This window comes from Fistularia commersonii, chromosome 15 (genome assembly GCF_037954325.1).
Source record: "Fistularia commersonii isolate RoL2024-O1a breed Wild chromosome 15, RoL_Fcom_v1.0, whole genome shotgun sequence".
Classification (NCBI taxonomy): domain Eukaryota; kingdom Metazoa; phylum Chordata; class Actinopteri; order Syngnathiformes; family Fistulariidae; genus Fistularia; species Fistularia commersonii.
This window is the reverse complement of record NC_141298.1, coordinates 2,790,575-2,808,942: the sequence shown is the minus strand read 5'-3', so window position 1 is coordinate 2,808,942 and position 18,368 is coordinate 2,790,575. Positions and strand designations below refer to the sequence as shown.

Here is an 18,368-nt window from a genome sequence, read left to right as displayed (position 1 = left end):
TGATTGGGGGGTAATTTTTTTATCTATATGTATCATCAAAATAATCGTTAAGGTACCTTCACGTTTCTAATCCCATGTTAAGCCAAGATCTCTTCAACTTGACAGACGTTATAATTGTTATAGGTCATTAAAATTGTCATTCTAATTATTTATTATGTTTTACTTAGAAAGCAAAGTTTTAAAATCCAGCTCTACTGGATGTTTATAGATATGTCTTTCCAAGTCAAATACCTCACCAGTGCACAAATTGTCTGTCCTTCTCCTGGATAGAATGGGCTCTCTCCATAGGGAACAGGGTTAGAATGATGGAGAGTTCAGGCATGAGGCTGCCTCTTATGTATAAGCTATCTCGTGTCTCCATCTCCAGCCCCAAGACTATGTGCTATGAGGGGTGGGAAGGAAGGAAAGAGCACGGGGGTTAAGATCCTATCACATTCCACGAGATCTAGTTGAATGCTGGGAGCTGCATACATGGTTTCCACTCACCATGGATGAGAAACAACACGGTAAAATAGGCCTATATGGGCCTTTGTTGGGTCTTTGTAAAAGGGATAAAGTGAGCGCACAGGGAATGGCAAGCAGACCAGCTGTGACCTGGTCTCTGATAGCATTGTGAGGACAGAGTCGCTTCTGAGGAATAAAAACTAAGATGAATGTAAAGGAAGCTATTTCTGACTTGGTGGCCAACTCCCCCAAAAGACATGTAGCATCCCTAAAAGACTATGTGAACCAAATATTGTTATTTCAAAGTTGTTTTTTTTTCCCTTTCTTTTTTGTTGAATAAAAACAAAGACTCTCCCTGGCTGATGAAGTTTTTAATGATGTGCCAAATAGTCAAATCAGGCATGTTGATTTAGAGACAAGCAGAATGGAACCGCAGATGTGGAATCATCAGGCCTCATTCGTTCAGAGGACGGGCTATTTGGCTGCGTACGGTCTGATTTATACAACGAGACAGGCGGTATGCTAATGTTTTCAAACACATCCGTTTCAGACATGTTGCTTAATAATAAGAGCAGATTGTGATAAAAGGAGTAAGCTTCCAGAAACAGATCCCAAATACACTGTTGCCGGTGGAAAAAATAAAATGAGGTGTTTCTTACCTGAACTCCTGTCGTGTTTTAAATGTGTGAATACTATCTCCGTCTGAAAATGTAAAATAAATGATATTGTTCCAAAGTAAAGTTCTCTATGTGTGATTTCTTGCCTTTCTCGTATACAGGATCAGATGTTGGAGGTGTTTCTGCGACTTTGTCTTTCTGATCCAGGGCTTATGAGTTTTTTCATTTTTCTACAGCTTACTTTTTTAAAAATCTTTGAGATTTGTCAGCACGGTGCGAAACCATCACAGTTGCAGTATTCTTCAACGTTCGAAACTTTGAACTTTGTGGCATACCAAGGGGGGGGTCCTTCTCTGTGAAATATCAATGCTCTCCCCGTGTCTGCGTGGGTTTCCTCCCGGTTCTCCGGGTTCTTCCATCAGTCCCAAAACAGGCAGTCGGTTCACTAGAGACCCTTAATTACACAGATGTGTGAATTAAGGAGTGAATGTTGTACGTCTGAATGTATGAACAAACAACCCAATGGTTGCCCATTTCATTACTCAAACCCATATCACATATTCATCTGTTTGTCTCCCGGTAGCCTTTTTTATGAGTTTTCTTTGCCTATAACCACTTTTAAGACCGTCTTCCAACAATTCAGTCTGTCATACTGCATTTCAGTTGTGTGATTCCGCTGCCCTCATGAAATCAATCATCCAACCTGTTTTATTTCCCTAGATTATTTATTGAATTGCATTGAATTGAATTGAAGTTGATTTTCTAGTTATTTATTTATTTTTCTTTGAATTGGTTAGAGAGCTCAATGGAATACTACTTTAAACCGCATATCAGGCCTAAAACCACAATGACAAAGGGAAGATGATAGCACACTAAACCCCCATGTCGAGTTGCTAAAATATTTCATTTGGTTTGTTTTCATCATAAATAATTTCATAATATATGTATATATGTATAAATATATGTATAAATTCCTGCTTTTCCTTATATTTTTGAAAGATAAAAAAATTACAGATTAAAAAGAAATTGCACAATTTACATTATTTTATTATCATTATTAACTCAAAAAAGCTAACACTGGTGCTCATCACCCACCTATGATTTTACCCATTCCGTTTTCTTACTAATCGTGAGGCAATATGCTCCAAAGGGACTAACAAGTGGGGAAAAATACAACAGAAAACATCTTCAACATTGCGAGCCTCCTATTCTCTGGAGCTGTGAAGAATGACGTAGTTTCGTACATTTTATATGCTCGTCTGTCGCAGAGAAGATAGATTTGACAGTGTGTGTAACTCGCCGGTGGTGGGCAGATGTGTGTGTGTGTGAGTCTGTGTGTGTGTCCAGGAGAAAGTGGTTTTAGAGGCTCCTGGATGACACAGACCTCCCAAATGTGATTATACTTTATTGTGAGTGCAAGGACCTGGCTGTAATTCAGTTTGGAGAGAACATCATGCCTGCATTAAACTGGGAAAGTTCACACTTGGCAAAATGGACCAGCGAGAAAGTGTCCGAGCTGTAGGTACAGCAGGGAGGTCGAAGAAGAAATTAGGCCCGCGAACTCTGTTATCCCAGGCATTTCCCACTGGGATAGGCTTCTGGCCTTCAATGTCTCAAACACACAACAGAGGGATCTGAGGGAAGATTAACAAAGATGATTGTTTTAACAGTATGATGATAGTAAACAATGACCGCGCGGGGGTCCATCAACGTGTCTTGAATAAATCGCAATGGGACATTTTCCCTATAATATTGTTTATTAACTGAGGATTTTTCACGGATTGGGGAAAGTTTATGGCTTCTGTGCTTCCTTTACTGTAAACCATCAAGTAGAGGCTAAGAACCTACCTTCCAATGCAAGTATCTACTTACTGCACACTCTTGACTTCACACATACTTAGCCATCGTTACATGCCTAACCTTCCAGTATTTTCCACACTAGTTATGCTGCCATAGGCTTATTTTTGCCTAGGGATATCCCATGATCAGAACTGAAGAAGCCTCTTGGATGAGAGATGAAACGTCTTCAAGTGAGGAAAATCAAGTCCAGTTGCCAAGACAAGAAGATTTTGACAAGAATTTACTTTAACCTGAATGACTGAGAACCTCCACAGTCATCCAGTGATGCACTTCTCTTACTCCTACCGCTATTCCCATCCTGTCTGCACTTGCATGAGCATAGCAACCCCATGCCCTCTCCCAAGTTCCTGGACCCTCTCATGTCATCGGTTCCCAGGCGTGATCTACTATGGCGGTCTTGCTGGGTGTCCACCATTGTTCTGTTTTTTAATTTTAATTTATTTTTCAATGAATATTAAAGCTGTAGCAGCTTTATTATTGTTATCATTTCAGCTATTACCAGCTATGTAACTGTCAACATCATTGTTGCTATTTGCAGGTTTTTCTTGCATTACTCTTTTTCATTTACAAAATTTCTTTTTCCGTGTGCTTTGCTTGTTCCGCCGAGTCCCAATATTATTTCAATGTCAGACCCTAACAATAAATCTAAGTTAACTGCAGCTAATTTCATCACGGTTTCGGCATCAAAATTAGCCTGAAACAAGATGAGAATTAGACATGAATTAGCGTAAATCTTAAGACATTTGGTTTGCAACACAATCATTATATTGTCAAATTGATAATTAAATGTCCCATTCTTCAGAAACTACATTTAAATTTCTATGGCTGATGGCATGTGTGTAATGGGAAAATTTAGACAAAATATTGTTGATTTAAAATTCTATTTTTAATCAAAACAGATCTTTTTTTTTTTTTTTTCTCTTTCTCAATATTATAGGTTTTTTTAACAACAAAACCATATCATGAAAAGAAAAGAAACGTGAAACGAAAGGACAAAAAAAAGCAATGGGTCAAATAAAAAACAATAACTTAAAATTTGGATTTTAAAAGAACTGGATAATTTCAGTGTCCCCTATATTTACTGTACATTTGAACTGAACATGGTGGTTGATTTAAACAAAAATCCAAATGAGATATGGCATTCTGTGGACTTGCATTTTGTGTATAAACTGTAAAATAATTGTAGTCGGCAAAAGTCCAAACATCAACAACCATAAAATGCCCACAATTGTATGTTGCAATGTGTTATTCAATGCCTTTTCCCTTCAGTGATAGTCTTACAGTCTTCAGGTATTCGGGGTCTGGGTATCCATTACTGTTGGAGAAACTAAAAGTTAGAATCCAGATAAAGCCATTTCAAATGGAATCGTTTTTCGGTGTATTGTACTTACGTCCCCCCTATGTCTGCTTCTGTTTTTAGGGGAATGGATGAAGCAGACACTACGTCATCTCCGTATTCATTGGTCGCCACGGTGAAAAGGAGTTGCTGGTTGAAGGCCTTCTCCAGCAACTTGAGGACCTTCCTGCCATCGCGGTTGTCTGGCAGGTAAGCAAAAAAGCGCATGCCTGGATACGGCTGCCCAGGGTGTGGGTGTTTCTCCTGCAGGCATAGAAAATGAACTTCAGGTACATTTACATGGACCCACTGTGGGATAATCTGTTTTGACAGCAAACTAAACACTTATTTTATATATATTTGCCATTAATAATACTAATTCATGATATAGGTGCTACTTATACAGTTGTTCCTTTTTTCTCATGACACTGTGTTCTAACAAACAGGTAAGATCACGAAAATCTCAAAATTGTGAATGCTTGCAAGAAACACAGGTGTCTAATGTAAGAAATGTCCTAATGAAACATGTCGACATGTGTATTTTACTCTGGCGAAGTCAAATCCAATGCATTAATAGAGTCCATGTTTAGAATTCACACAATGTTGCATATATGTAAACTCTTTATTTTGGAGACTTTCTTAACTAGATGTAAGGAGGAGGAGTAGTGGGAAAATGTTTTTGTGAGGGGGCCCCCATGATGCTACTTTTGCAAAAAAAGAATGGACCAAGGTCTTAACATTCAATTCTCTGCAACAAAGCCAGCTTGTGCTTTTGTGTTTTTCACCCTGAACTTGTATTTGGTTGTAATACCATAAATGTCATCCAAGAGGATAAGAGATTGTGGGTATCTTCTGCCTATATCTGTGTTTTCTTATTTGCTCACATCCTTCCATCTTCCCCAGCTTATCCGGAGTCGGGTCGCGGGGACAGCAGCTGCAGCAATGAGACCCAGACCTCCCTCTCTCCCACCGCATGGTCCAGCTCCTCTAGGGGGACCCCGAGGTGTTCTCAGGCCAGCCTGAAGACATAGTCTCTCCAACGTATCCTGAGTCTTCCCCGTGGTCTCCTCCCAGAGGGACATGCCCAGAGCAACTCCTGTGGGAGGTGTCAAGGACGCATCCTGAATAGATGCCCGAGCCACCTCATCTGGCTCCTCTCTATGCGGAGGAGCAAGGGCCTACTCCAAGCTCCTTACAGAGGACCGAACTTTTGACCCTATCTCTGAGGGAGAGTCTGGCCACCCTGCAAGGGAAACACATTTCGGCCACTTGTATCCGCAATCTCGTTCTTTTGGTCACTACTCACAGCTTGTGACCATAGGTGAGGATAGGAACGTGGGTCAACGGGTAAATTGAGAGCTCCACCTTTTATCTCAGCTCCCTCTTCACCACGACAGACCGGTACAGATTCCGCATCACTACAGATGCCGCACCCATCCACCTGTCAATCTCCCGCACCATTCTTCCCTTTCTCGTGAACAAGACTCCAAGATATTTGAACTCCACCACTTGGAGCAAAACTTCCTCCCCGACCCAGAGTGAGCATTCCACCTGTTTCCAGTTGAGCACCATGGTCTCAGATATAGAGATGCTGATCGTCAACCCGACCACTTCACACTCAGCTGCGAAATATTCCATTGAGAACTGGAGATTATGGCCTGATGAAGCTAACAGAACCACATCATCTGCAAAAAACAGAGAATCGATCCCGCGGCCAAACTGGATCCCCTCGATGCCTTGGCTACACCTAGAAATTTCTGTCCATAAAAGTTATGAACAGAATCTGTGCCAAAAGGCAGCCCTGGTGGAGTCCATCTCTCGCTGGAAAAAAGTCGGACAACCAGCAATGCGGAATAAGCTCCGATACCGATCAAACAGGGACCGAACAGTTAGTATGACAGAGTTTGGTACCCCATACTCCCGGACCTACCCCCCACAGGAAACCTCGCTGGACATGGTGGAGTGCCTTCTCCAGATCCACAAAACACATGTAGACTGGCTGAGCGAACTTCCATGCCCCCTTAAGGACCCTGTAGGAGGTATATAGCTGGTCCATGGTTCCACGCCTAGGATGAAAATCACACTGTTCCTCTTGGATCCGAGGTTCAACAACGCGATGAACCCTCTTCTCCATATTCCCTCAGATCCCTCTATTCAGCACCACTGAATAGACCTTACCAGGGAGGCTGAGGCGTGTGATCCCCCTGCAGTTGAACCATAACCTCAAACCCGGTCTGCCAGTCCAGCAGACTGGCCCCGACAATCAACCAATACGGCAGACGTATGTCAGCCAGGACAGCCCTACAGCATCCAGAGCCTTGAGGAACTCAGGGCGGTCCTTATCCATTTATCTGACCCGGGAGCCCTGCAACTGAAGAGCTTTATGTCTGCATCACCAACTTCAGCCCCGGAAATGGGTGTGTCCCCAGAGTCTCTTGGCTCTTCTTTCTCATTGGAAGGCATTTCAATGGGGTTGAGGAGGTCTTGGATGTATTCCTGCCACCGATTTATGTCTGTAGTTGAGGTCAGCAGTGTGCCACTGTGCACAGTGTTGACGGAGCACTGCTTTCCCCTCTTGAGCTGCCAGATAGTGGACCAGAATCTCCTCGATGCCCAACGCAAGTCGTTCTCCATGGTCTCCCCGAACTCCTCCCACGCCCGAGTTTTTGCCTCAGCAACCACCGAAGCTGCATGCCGCTTGCCCTACCGGTACCTGGCAGCTGCCTCCGGAACCCCACAGGCCAGAAAGGCCCGATAGGACTCCTTCTTCAGTTTGATGGCATCCCTCACCGCCGGAGTCCACCAGCAGGTTTAAGGGTTGCTGGCCTTGCAAGCGCCAACCACCTTACGGCCGCAGCTCCAGTCTGCCGCCTCCACAAAGGAAACTTAGAGCATGGCCCATTTGGACTAAATGTCCACTGCCTCCCTCTGAATGTGGTTGTAGTTCTGCCGGGGTGGGAGTTGAAACTCATTCTGACAAGGGACTCTGCTTCACATTCCCAGCAGACCCTCACGTTATGTTTGTGTCTGCCAGGTCTGACAGGCATCCTCCCCCACCATCGGCGCCTGCTCACCACCAGGTGGTGATCAGTTGACAGCTCCACCCCTCTCTTCACCCGAGTGTCCGGGACATGTAGCCGTAAGTCCAACGACACGACCACAAGGTCAATTGAAGAACTGAGGCCTGAGGTGTGTTGCTGCCAAGTCCACATATGGACACCTTAATGCCTGAACATGGTGTTTACCATTGACAATCCATGACGAGCATAGCAGTCCAATAATAAGACACCACTCAGGTTCAGATCGGGGGGGGGGGGCTCATTTGCAAACAACAGAATCTAGCAGAATTGAATATATTAGGGAGGACTGTACGAGAAAAAAACAGGGGAAAAAATGAAGAAAAATACTTCTGTGACCTCATAGTGAATTGACAGTTTTTTGTGAATTAAATAAAACATAAAGTGAAGAGATATGGGGTGTTTAAATACACAGTGAGCTGTTGTCCCACACTTACTGTTTGTATTCCATCACTGAAGATATAATTAATTTGCAGGGTGTTGTCATTGGGGAATCCTGGTAGATCCTTGTGCAGGACCACCCATGTCATACGGCCCTCTGGTTGACAGCCAGTTGGCAGTTTGTGTGTTCCCAATGTCCCGTCTTTAACTGTGCACATAGAGAAAAGATGTGAGTCAGAAACAATATATAGACCGTGATATAGCGCCAGTGTGTGTGTGTGTGTGTGTGTGTGTTTATGAGTGTGATGTGGAGATGGACCTTGATGTTCAAGTGATGGGGGGCCTTGTCCGTTCAGATAGCGGTTACAGTGCATCTTCTCGCTGCTCTCACCGTTTCCCATCCTGTGACGGAGCATGAAGACCACGGAGAAAGTGAGTGATCACAAACATAACTCTGTTAGCAGATTCATCCATGAAAGTGGTATAAGAGTATTAAAATTAGATTTTATATGATGCCCTCCTCCCTTACAAAAGAAATCATTCCTTTTTACCATGTCTTTAATTTGTAAGATAAAATGTCACCCCAATGTACATGCTTAACAAATTACAAAGAAATACAAAAAGTCTGAAATACAATAAATATATTTTTACTACACAACAAAAATCCTGTAAATATGTGAATAAATAATAATAGTAATAAATTGTAATTTGCCCCACCAACCAGAGAAAGCAAGCAAGTACTGATCAGGTATGTTCAGGTGTGTTACAGTTTTTGACAAACACACACTTAAATGGATGGTACAGTGCATCTGAGAGCCACATGAAGGTATTTTTATAAATTCGCAAAAAAAATGCTTTGATAATGGATTATAATCTGCGAGGCTACATCAGGTGTTAAATAAAATTTTCTAATTGCATTTTTATACTCTTATACTGTATCTAATTAATAGACATAAGGAGTCAGTATAGAAATACAAATAGTTTTTCATCTCTGTGAAAACAAACGTATTGCTCATTATAGTCTGATCTGTTTCCTTATTATGCCTCAGAAACAACAAATGGCAGAGGAGGAAAAATAAGAACTTAAGTGGGTCCCAGAATTTTTGCTGGTGGAAAAGATGACAGATTGGCAATTAATTTTCATTTTTTATACCAATATACTCAACGTTTTGAAAGGGAATGGGCCTCCCAGTTTCAGACATTTATGGCTCAATATTTGATTTTGCTTATGCTTTTTTTGTGCCATCTTGGTGAAAATGGCAATACACTGCGCAGATATATTATGGCAGACAAAAGAAAACAAAATTCTATCTTCGGACGAATCTCACACCTTTGGCCTGGTTTTCTGTGTACTCATCTGAGGATGAATTCATTCTTTGGCTATAAAAGCGTAAGGTTAATAAATGTATGGAAAAATAAAATTGCTATAACCACACATTAATCTAAATCTTCTTTCTAAAGCTGCACATTTTTAACTATAAATTCACTTCTAGCTATTGATCTCCTTACAGGGACCGATCTAAATTGGCACTTTGTAATCACAAATTGGACTTCAACTGAAATTATAAAAAAGTCCAAAAAGTAGACAATAAATTTTACAAAATCACAGCATTTGATCTTGAAGTGGCCTAATGCACCATAAACTGAAGGTTTGAACTCCACCACTATTCCTCAACTCCCTAAAGCATCTCTCGCAGGAAACATAGGTGAGCTCACCTTTTCGATATTTTCTTCTCTCAGGTACTAAAAAAATACATCAATAATGGATCCAATTTTAATAAAGAAAAGTCTGCATCAGTCTTGAACGCCCTCCGAATCAGGGCTGAATCCTGCAGAGCGGATGTCACAGAGATCAGCTACAAAAACAAAAAGCTTCCAGGAGGTGTAAAGTGTTGCTAATCACCAGTCAAAGATGGAGTTCTGGCAGTTTTGACAACAGGCCATCAACAGTTGTTGCCCTGCCTCAATCAGGGGGGACACAAAGGTCACTTGACACAGATTTATCAGTTCCAAAAGGTGCAAATTGGTGTGAAACTACAGGACAAACATGTAGGGACGGCGATGTTTTAAGCAGCAGCAGCAGAGACTTTGACCGCAATTCGCTGTCTGCTTTTGCAATTATTTCTTTAAGCTTGACATGATCCCTCTCTCTCTCTGTTTCCTCTCCCTTCTCCTCCTGGCCTTCATCTTTCCAGTTTCACTTCCAGTTCTTTGATCCAGCATTGTTGTAAAATAGTTTCCTAATGGAAATCTTATTTCCGAGGTTTTTCAAGTTTTTCCCCATATATTCATCTTTTTCATTTTGGGCCCATTTCTCTCTCTCAAGTTCAACATTTTACAATTATCAATCGGTTACATTTACTCATATCAGTGCTTGTAGATTATGTCTTAAGAGGAAGATAAATAGAAGCAACAGCACACAGTTACAGTACAATTTACCATTGCGTGCCTTTTTGGTATTTTTTGTTTTTGTTTTGTTTTTTCCTGCCTGACTGTAATTCTCATTCAGCCTTCAGTTGGAGCAAATGAAAGTATGAGTCAACATCCGCAATTTATTTAACCCGGTTTGTCCGCTTTCAAAATATTGATAAAAAATGGCAAAGGCAACTTTTTATAATGTGTTAATCAGAATTTCCTCCTGAAACATGTAAAACCTTATGTACCAGTAGAAATCTAGTGAGTCAAGCTGTTAAAACAAATGCCTCAGCTCTCGGTGTGTGATGTACTGTAATTTGCTGCTACAAATTACATATATTTCCAATGATGTTAGTCGCAGAGAGTGCAGGGCCTGTTTGACAGGATTTAAATTCCTCAACCGCCAAGGTGGACATTCCTTGATGGTATTTATGGTACAAACTTTGATCAATTCCCGTAATATATATAGTTTCAAAAATTGGTTGGTTATAATTCATATTGTCTCAACATCAACTTAAAGAAAGGACAGAGGAAAAAGAAAGACTGGTCTATAATGATTTGGAAAGAGTGAATACGTTTGCCTTGTGATTACACACACACACACACACACACACACACACACACACACATTGGTTTAACAAAGTGGATCACAGTGTTGGCTGTCATCGGTACCTGATGAAGGGGCTTCTCGTCTCCACACGCCTCAGTGAGAGTTGCTCCTTCACTGTCTCTCCTCCTGGTGTGTCTCGTGGTGTGTTCAGGTCATGATGACATGAGATGTTGCAAAAAGACTGAGGTGGGCGTGTCTTTGCCAGGCTTTGGCTCATTGTTGAGTGACTGTCCAACTGGTACGGCAGCTTTCACTGACAATTGTAAAGCATGTGTTTGTGTGTGAGTGAGAAATTGAGCGACAACTGAAGAATGTGAAGGAATTCCACGCCGGCCTCCATGGCAGTCAACCATTAACAGAGTAGCTTTATTGCACAGAAGATACATATAGAATATATTGCACAAGTGCAAACTCAGTATTCAAGTTTTGTTTTTTTTTTAAGTAGAATTTCAAAACACATTTCTGGCAGCAATCCACGGGTTACAGTAAAAGTACAGAACTAAAAGTTGTCTGACAAATCTCAGGATTTTATGGGTACAAGAGTACTGTGAGGCTATTAGAAAAGCATTAGTGATCAAATTTAGTAAACTCATTTTAATGCTAGCAGTGGTGTAATTTACATATATATGTATATGTGTATATAGCGCTCCGGCCTCACAGCACGAGGGACCCTGGTTCAATTCCAACCAGGGGAGCTTTCAGTGTAGAATTTGCATGTTCCACCCGTGTCTGCGTGGGTTTCCTCCGGGTTCTCAGGTTTCCTCCCACAGTCCAAAAACATGGAGGTTAATTGGAAAAAACTGGGAAAAATTACCTCGAATGCTTAAGTGAGTGAATGGTTGTTTGTCCATACATGTGGCCCCGTGACTGACTGGCGACCAGTCCAGGGTGTACCCCGCCTCTTGCCCGATGACAGCTGGATCCCCTCCTGACCCTGAGTGCAGGATAAGTAGAAGATGGATGGATAAATATTTATATATTTATATATGATTTCCCATGTCAAGGAATTCTCTTTTCAAAGAAGTCAAGAGTGAAAATGTGTCGCAAAAATCCAGAGTCCTCATAGGTCAAACGTGCGGTTTAGGGTTAAGATCAAACTTCATAAGGCTGGTTAAGTTTGGGCAAAGATCTTTGAGATTGGGATTAGGGAAGTTAATATGATAGTGATGCATTCCAACAGGCGATAATCTGTACACAAAAGTTGTGGATGTTTTTTTCGGGCGCAGTAAACACACATAAATACGAAGGAAGGGATATTAGCAAAACAAGGACAGTTATGTTTGTTCGAGGTATGACATGAAAAGGCTGTGTTCATTTTCAAGATATTTGCAAAGACACGGTGTATCTGGCCAGGAAATGCAAGGTGAGACCTATGTTCAGGTGTTGGTCAAACCTGGAGTTGACTGCATTCCTTCATCCTAGGATGTGGTTTGACGGGAAGTAATGAAAGAATGGGGGGTTTTCTTGAATGCATGCTTGAAGCAAGTCGGACCAGGAAGGATAAACCGTGATCAAACCTATTTGGAATTTGCCCATCAAAGAGGAAGCAGAGTTCGTGGTGTGTGTGTGAGAGAGAGAGAGATCTGTATGATTTTAAGTTGATCTGAAAACTGATAGTGTCAAAGCAGATCAAGTAGTTTCTGCCAAAGGTCATGGGTGAACTGGCAAAGTAACCATTCGGCATCAGGAATGCGGGACAGCAACCTCATGAGTTCCACCGAGTCCCCGGGCTCTCTCATTTTGTGGGTTTTCCAGCTGGCATGGCTTGATCTGATGCAGCGGTCCTGCCTGATGACCACCATTGTTTCTTTTCTTATGAGATGAGATGAGATGAGATGAGAACAACTTTATTAATCCCGAAGGAAATTGTTGTGCCAGAGTTTCAAGTAAAAAACATAACAGTAATAGATAATAGTAGAAAGGAGGAAGAATAAGAAATACAATGAAATATGAATTGTCTTAACTGTTAATTGTAACTACAAACTATGAATATGGAAGCTATAAACGCACAGGTGGGCAAATAATTATTACAAGGGGCCTTATGTGAAAGCTGAATTTCTTTGGAGGGCCGAACCAATGATAACAGAAAAGTAACACACTTGTGTAACATGAACGGAATGCATGTTTTTGTCATTGTCTGTGGAGGTTCTCAGTCATCCAAAATCTTGTTGAAAAAGTCGCTCCTTTGTCCCCAACAAACGACACCTCCGTTAGCATAAGATTCAAGATTCAAAGCGTTTATTGCCACATGTACAATGTTGAAACATGTACAGTGAAATTCCTGCTTTGTTGTGTGCAATGCATTTGGATATGTGCTGATAGGAAGAGTGTAAACATTATTATAAATATGATTATAGATATGAATATGAACAGTGCAGTAGGATATTTATACGAGAAGATTTCAACAAGAATGTTTTGTCATTCATGTTCTGATTGATCCCAGCCAGACATGACAGGGATTGACAAAGGGCCATATGTGGCCCCCAGGCCATAAAATGCCCAAGTCTGTATTACAGTATCACTTACCACTACTTTTATTGTCAGTAATACATCATTGTCCCCGTCCCTCCCAACCCTCCTTCCTCCCTCCGTCTCCATCACACTTTTGGTTTTTATCTCCATGTCCTTAGCTTTCACTCTCTTTTTCTTTCTAACACAATCTGTCGAGACAGAAGGCCACCTGCATCACGCTTAAATCCGTCCAACAGCAGTTTTTCCTCACCAAGTACTTGCTCATCGGGGATTATCAGGTTTATGTAAATCATTTTGACGAGTGTGGTCCAAACCTGCGACACGGAAAGTGCCATGAGACAATGCTGTTGAGATTTGGTACTAGATAAACAAAAATCGGACTCGACATAACCATAGGATGCATTTCACATGGGTGACAGGATTGAGGTGGATCATTCAAAGTTTTATTGCTCACACATACAACCAGATGGATCATGTATTACAAAAAACATCAACATTGGTTTGGAGTCTAGGGTGGGGAAATGTCCCCCAGGAAGTTTGTGTTGGGGAAGAGCTTAAAAAAACTTGATGTGGAAGTGCTAAGCAGCAACTCAAAGCTCTGAGGTTGCAAAATAACTTTGTGTTTGTGTGTATCAGGGGGTGGGCTTTACTTTTATCCCTTGGTTTTTATTCAGCTCAGCTTGTGAAACACTCGCCGTCCGAGCTGAGAAAACATCTGGTTCATTAACCATCCACTGAATCTTCTTTTGTGTCGTAGCAATCTATAATAATTTCTTCATGTGATATCCTGCGTTTTGACCACGGCACCATTAGGAGCTGCCAAACACCACGGCTCCGTTTTGCTGTAAATCTCAATGAAATGCAACTCTGTGTTTTACGGCGTGAGTGAGACTTCGGCTGAGATCCCTTGCTCTCTCTATTTTGTGCACTCTCTCACGCTGAATTGAAGCAATTTGAAATGAATTGTGCCTCATCCCTGCGGCGTCTTCTGACCATTAACAAGACCCTTTTAACCACAACCCTAAATATTATTTTAATGGTCGTTGACACGCAGAGCCATGTGTCACGCGTGCACTCAACACAGTTGCATGCAGTGTTTACACACTCAAGCAACACATGCATAAAACAGCGCTAAAATAAACTAAGAGCTGGAGCGAGAAGAGGATGATGAAGAATAAATAATCTGCGGATCCTAATCATACAGATGTCACACTATATCAATTTTTTATGCTTTCACCATTTGAGGCCTAAATGAATCTGCATCTCACTGTGTATCATCTGGTTTTATTTTTCTTACCTGTTTCAATAGTGTGATTTCAGGACTTCATATGAGTGAAATTACCAGGATAATTTGAATAGTCAGGATATGTAAATGTCTTGTATCCAATCGGTGGTCTGGCTCTGGTCTCTGGCTCTCGTTCTTTGACTTTCTCTTGATGTTCAATGTGACATTTTGGCTGCTTAGGTGTGATTACGGAATTATTATCCTGGTGTTTATTGGAGAAAAAAATTGACATATTTCAATATTTCTTAAGCCGATCTACTAACCATGAGACCTTGAAGGAGCCAATGGTATTCTGTTACTGACGTTAATGTAACCATCAGATTGTCCATGGAGGCTCGAATTGGAGGAAGACGTAGGTCAGACCTCGACAGGGGACTTCAGCTCTGCTGATATGACAATCATGCTGGTTGCTTGGGCAAACAGCCCTATTGATGTAGTTCAACCAGTGATGATGCTTTTTTCCAGCCAATTCCATGTGGATGTTATGTTCTCAGATGTTAATCTTAAACTGAAGCTACCATGGAAGTTCTGGATAAGCTTGCTAAGCTGTATAACCTTCTCTGGGAATTGGTGTGCCATTGAGGTTGTTCTGACCAACTTGTGCAAAATCAATTCATAAGCATTGGCGAGGTCCAACCCCAAAATCGCCAGGTCTCCCCAGTTCTCCCTTGCCTCACTTATCAACTGGGTGACCTCTCTTGTGTGCTTAATACAGCTTGACATGCCTGGATCCCCACTCCTCTGCAGTGTCGATGGACAAATTCCTCAGGAGCTACCGGTACTTGGTGTGCGAGTTGGAAAGGAGCTTGAAAAAAACGTTGCCTTCCAAGCTGAGCAGGGAGATGATCCCTCGTATTCTCCACCTTCGGTATACAAACGCCCTTTGCCCTCTGCCACCTTGCCCCTCCGCCATAAACCCTGATAAGTCTCCAACGCCTCTTCATGAGTTTTGGTCAGTGTTTGCACACTTTGTATGGAACTCAGCCCTGCCAAGGCACTGGTTCATGCCGTTCTGAAGACCTCTGACTTCAGCAAGACTAGGTTTTCTGATGTTAAATGGCATGGAGGGCTCGGGTTGTGAAATTAGAAGAAAATTGTAAAATGTAAAATGTAAAATGTAAAACTGTAAAAATGACTATTATGATTATTATGTATGCACATAATGACAGGATTTTGTTTGTGGTAAGAGTATCTCTATTATATTTCAGATTTTTTTATTGTTTGTAAAGCATGTAAATTGAAAACATGTGTTAAATACAATGGAAAGGACAATGGGATTTAATTTTTTTGCAAGTGTAAGATGGCCGTATACAAACTCCCACCTAGGGCATCACTTTGGGCTGGCTCTGTTTATCAGCATTCACATCCTGATAGAAACGTGACAACGGAATGGACACATTTTGCTTCGGCCCTTTTTCATTGTTCGTCTGTTCTTCCTTTTGCGCCACATATCTCTAACCCAGAGATGCTGCTATTGTTGTATTGTTGTGTTGTGTCCTGCCTTTTAACGTTGGCTTGCGTCTGTTTTGATTACACTGAACCCGAGAGCTGCTGTCTCCAAATTTCATTGCACTCTGTGTATTGACAATAAAAGTCTTGAATCCTTGAATCTTCACACTGCAGCTTGGCAACATACGGTAGGCGGCACATTAAAATCAATCCTGTAAATACGCACTCCTTGCCTTTCAATGCAAAATGTAAGATGGATGTCAGATAATGACGTTGTTTATAATATTGAGGGAAATGGTTCAGATTACTGTTTCAGAGATGCTTGTGAGATTCCTTCACATTCATGTACACCTGAAGGTGGCAAAACATGACGGTGGTCTGCGGTCAGTGTTTGACGTGGCAAAGCAAAGGGTCGGAATAAAGAAATAGATACTCTTTAGAGATGGAATGTGTATGGGAGTTAGGGTGTGTGTGTTTGTGTGTGTGTGTTTTGAGGGCTTGTGAAGTGGGCCCCTGCTCAAATTAAATGGCTCTCCACTTCCTTTCAGAAGGAAAAATCAATTGTGACATTCTCCAGACAGTGTACAACACATTTAATTAGCTGACAGACACGTAGGCGAAAGCCAAATTATCCAATAACGGCGATGCTGGCTGGTTAGGCCGGGGTGAAGAACGCAATGGGGAGACAAAGGGACAGTAAATGGTAGATAATGGAGAGGCAGCAGGGAGGTAAAGGGGAGGCAAACAAGGTAAGTGAGAGGTAAAGGGAGGTGCAGAGGAGGAGGCGATGAGGTGAGCGACTGCTCACAAAGTGCACCGGGGAAGAGAGATGGGATGGGGAGGGGTGCTTCATGCTCATCTTCATTTATTTGGTTGTTTAACCTAATTTTTCTGTGCAGATGTCAGTAATATCTGACGACAGCGCCGCAGATAATTGAGCGGTTCTCCGCGATAGAGAGCTCATGCTCTCGAAAACTAATCTTATCAGGTAAACTCCAGCTTCATGCCTGAGAGGAGATGATTAAAAGATTGTCTTCTATCAATTGCAACTGAACTCCCCTTTAACGATATTGTGGATAATTCCATAAACTGCTGTTAGAGGTATTACTGATCCAGCCCTCAATAAAAACAGCTGTCAACAGATAAGAAAACATATATTTATTTATTGATTTATTTGCTTCATTATTTTAATTTTCATAATTTATTTTTTTAACAGCTTACATTTTATTTTTATTAAACATTTGCTCATTGAGAGGTGTATTTTGTCTTACACCCGATGTTTTCCGTTTGCAAATTCCACGTTTATTATCGGGTTACGGTATTGAAATTAAGTACAAAATATATCAGCACTGATACATCGACGGAGCACGCATGTGTCCAACTCCCAGGTTATACATGCTTTTGAAAGGCTTCTGGAGACATGTCTGAATAATAGTAAAATTAGGAATTTCATAAACTTGATATGTGCTTCATCTAAAGGAATTGTTGAATTCCCAGTGTCCCCACAACGCGGTCACCTTCATGTACCTCTCCATGACCTGCAGGGTCCCCAAGCCAGCTGTTCCCTCTGACTGCTCCGACTTCTTCCATGTCATTCTGCCGCTTGTTTGGAAATGCTCCTTCCCTCTCAGGACTTTTCCCGTCGGGCTCTGCGTGTTGGTCTGACTCTGGCGGGGCAACCCATCTCTCCCTCTCATGTCTGTCAGGCTCCCCACACTTCAAAGTCCCCGATTCATCCAGGTGCATAAAATACTCGAAGTCTGGACGCTCAGCCGGGACCAATTAGCTTCGGGAGATCCTGGGAGACATGACAGCTCCTGTGGTCACAGAACCCACTAATTTGAAAGGCAGAGGATCTCCCAAAGGGTACAGATTCCCTGTTTAATGAAAACCAGGGTAGAACATTGAAATACAACGACAAACATTAAACCTCTAAGCATGCGTCACACGCACCAAAGTCTTGTCAGTCAGAATATCTCATCACAATTGCTTGCATCGCATATTTCTGTTGTGCTGTTGCCCGAGTTATGTAGCTTGTATACTGACAGTTTCCCAAACAATGTTCTGCAACCATTTGATAAAAGTAAAGTGTCCCTTTTGTTTACTCTAACTGCAATTCTTCACACTGGACAAGAGCGGTGAGCTCAGTGAATATGCTAAAATATAACAGGAAACAGTCTAGATCCAAGGCCTCTTAAGCTCCAGCAGTCTTGCTTATATGCATCTAATACATGTACATTTTTCCAACAAACACTTTACATGTAGACTTCTCTCACAAAAAAATAAAAACATTTAAAGAATAATAATAATGAAAAACACATATATATATATATATATATATATATATATATATATATATTCTTTTACTCTACATTTTACTCTAAATGTATGAATAAAAGTGTCTCCATGTTTTTTTTTTTTT

General features: G+C 41.5%; 1 protein-coding gene across 1 annotated transcript; it reads right to left on the bottom strand.

Moving 5' to 3' along the window:
- Positions 1–3,761: 3,761 nt before the first annotated feature.
- On the bottom strand, positions 3,762–10,880 carry dtx3la (deltex E3 ubiquitin ligase 3L a). Its single transcript, XM_086160716.1, has 5 exons — positions 10,803–10,880; positions 8,035–8,117; positions 7,772–7,923; positions 4,313–4,521; positions 3,762–4,236 (listed from the first exon to the last, which is right to left on the bottom strand). Exons 2-5 carry the CDS (start codon positions 8,114–8,116, stop codon positions 4,167–4,169), a joined length of 513 nt encoding a protein of 170 aa, XP_086016842.1. The 5' UTR covers position 8,117; positions 10,803–10,880; the 3' UTR covers positions 3,762–4,166.
- Between the last annotated feature and the right edge of the window lie 7,488 nt (positions 10,881–18,368).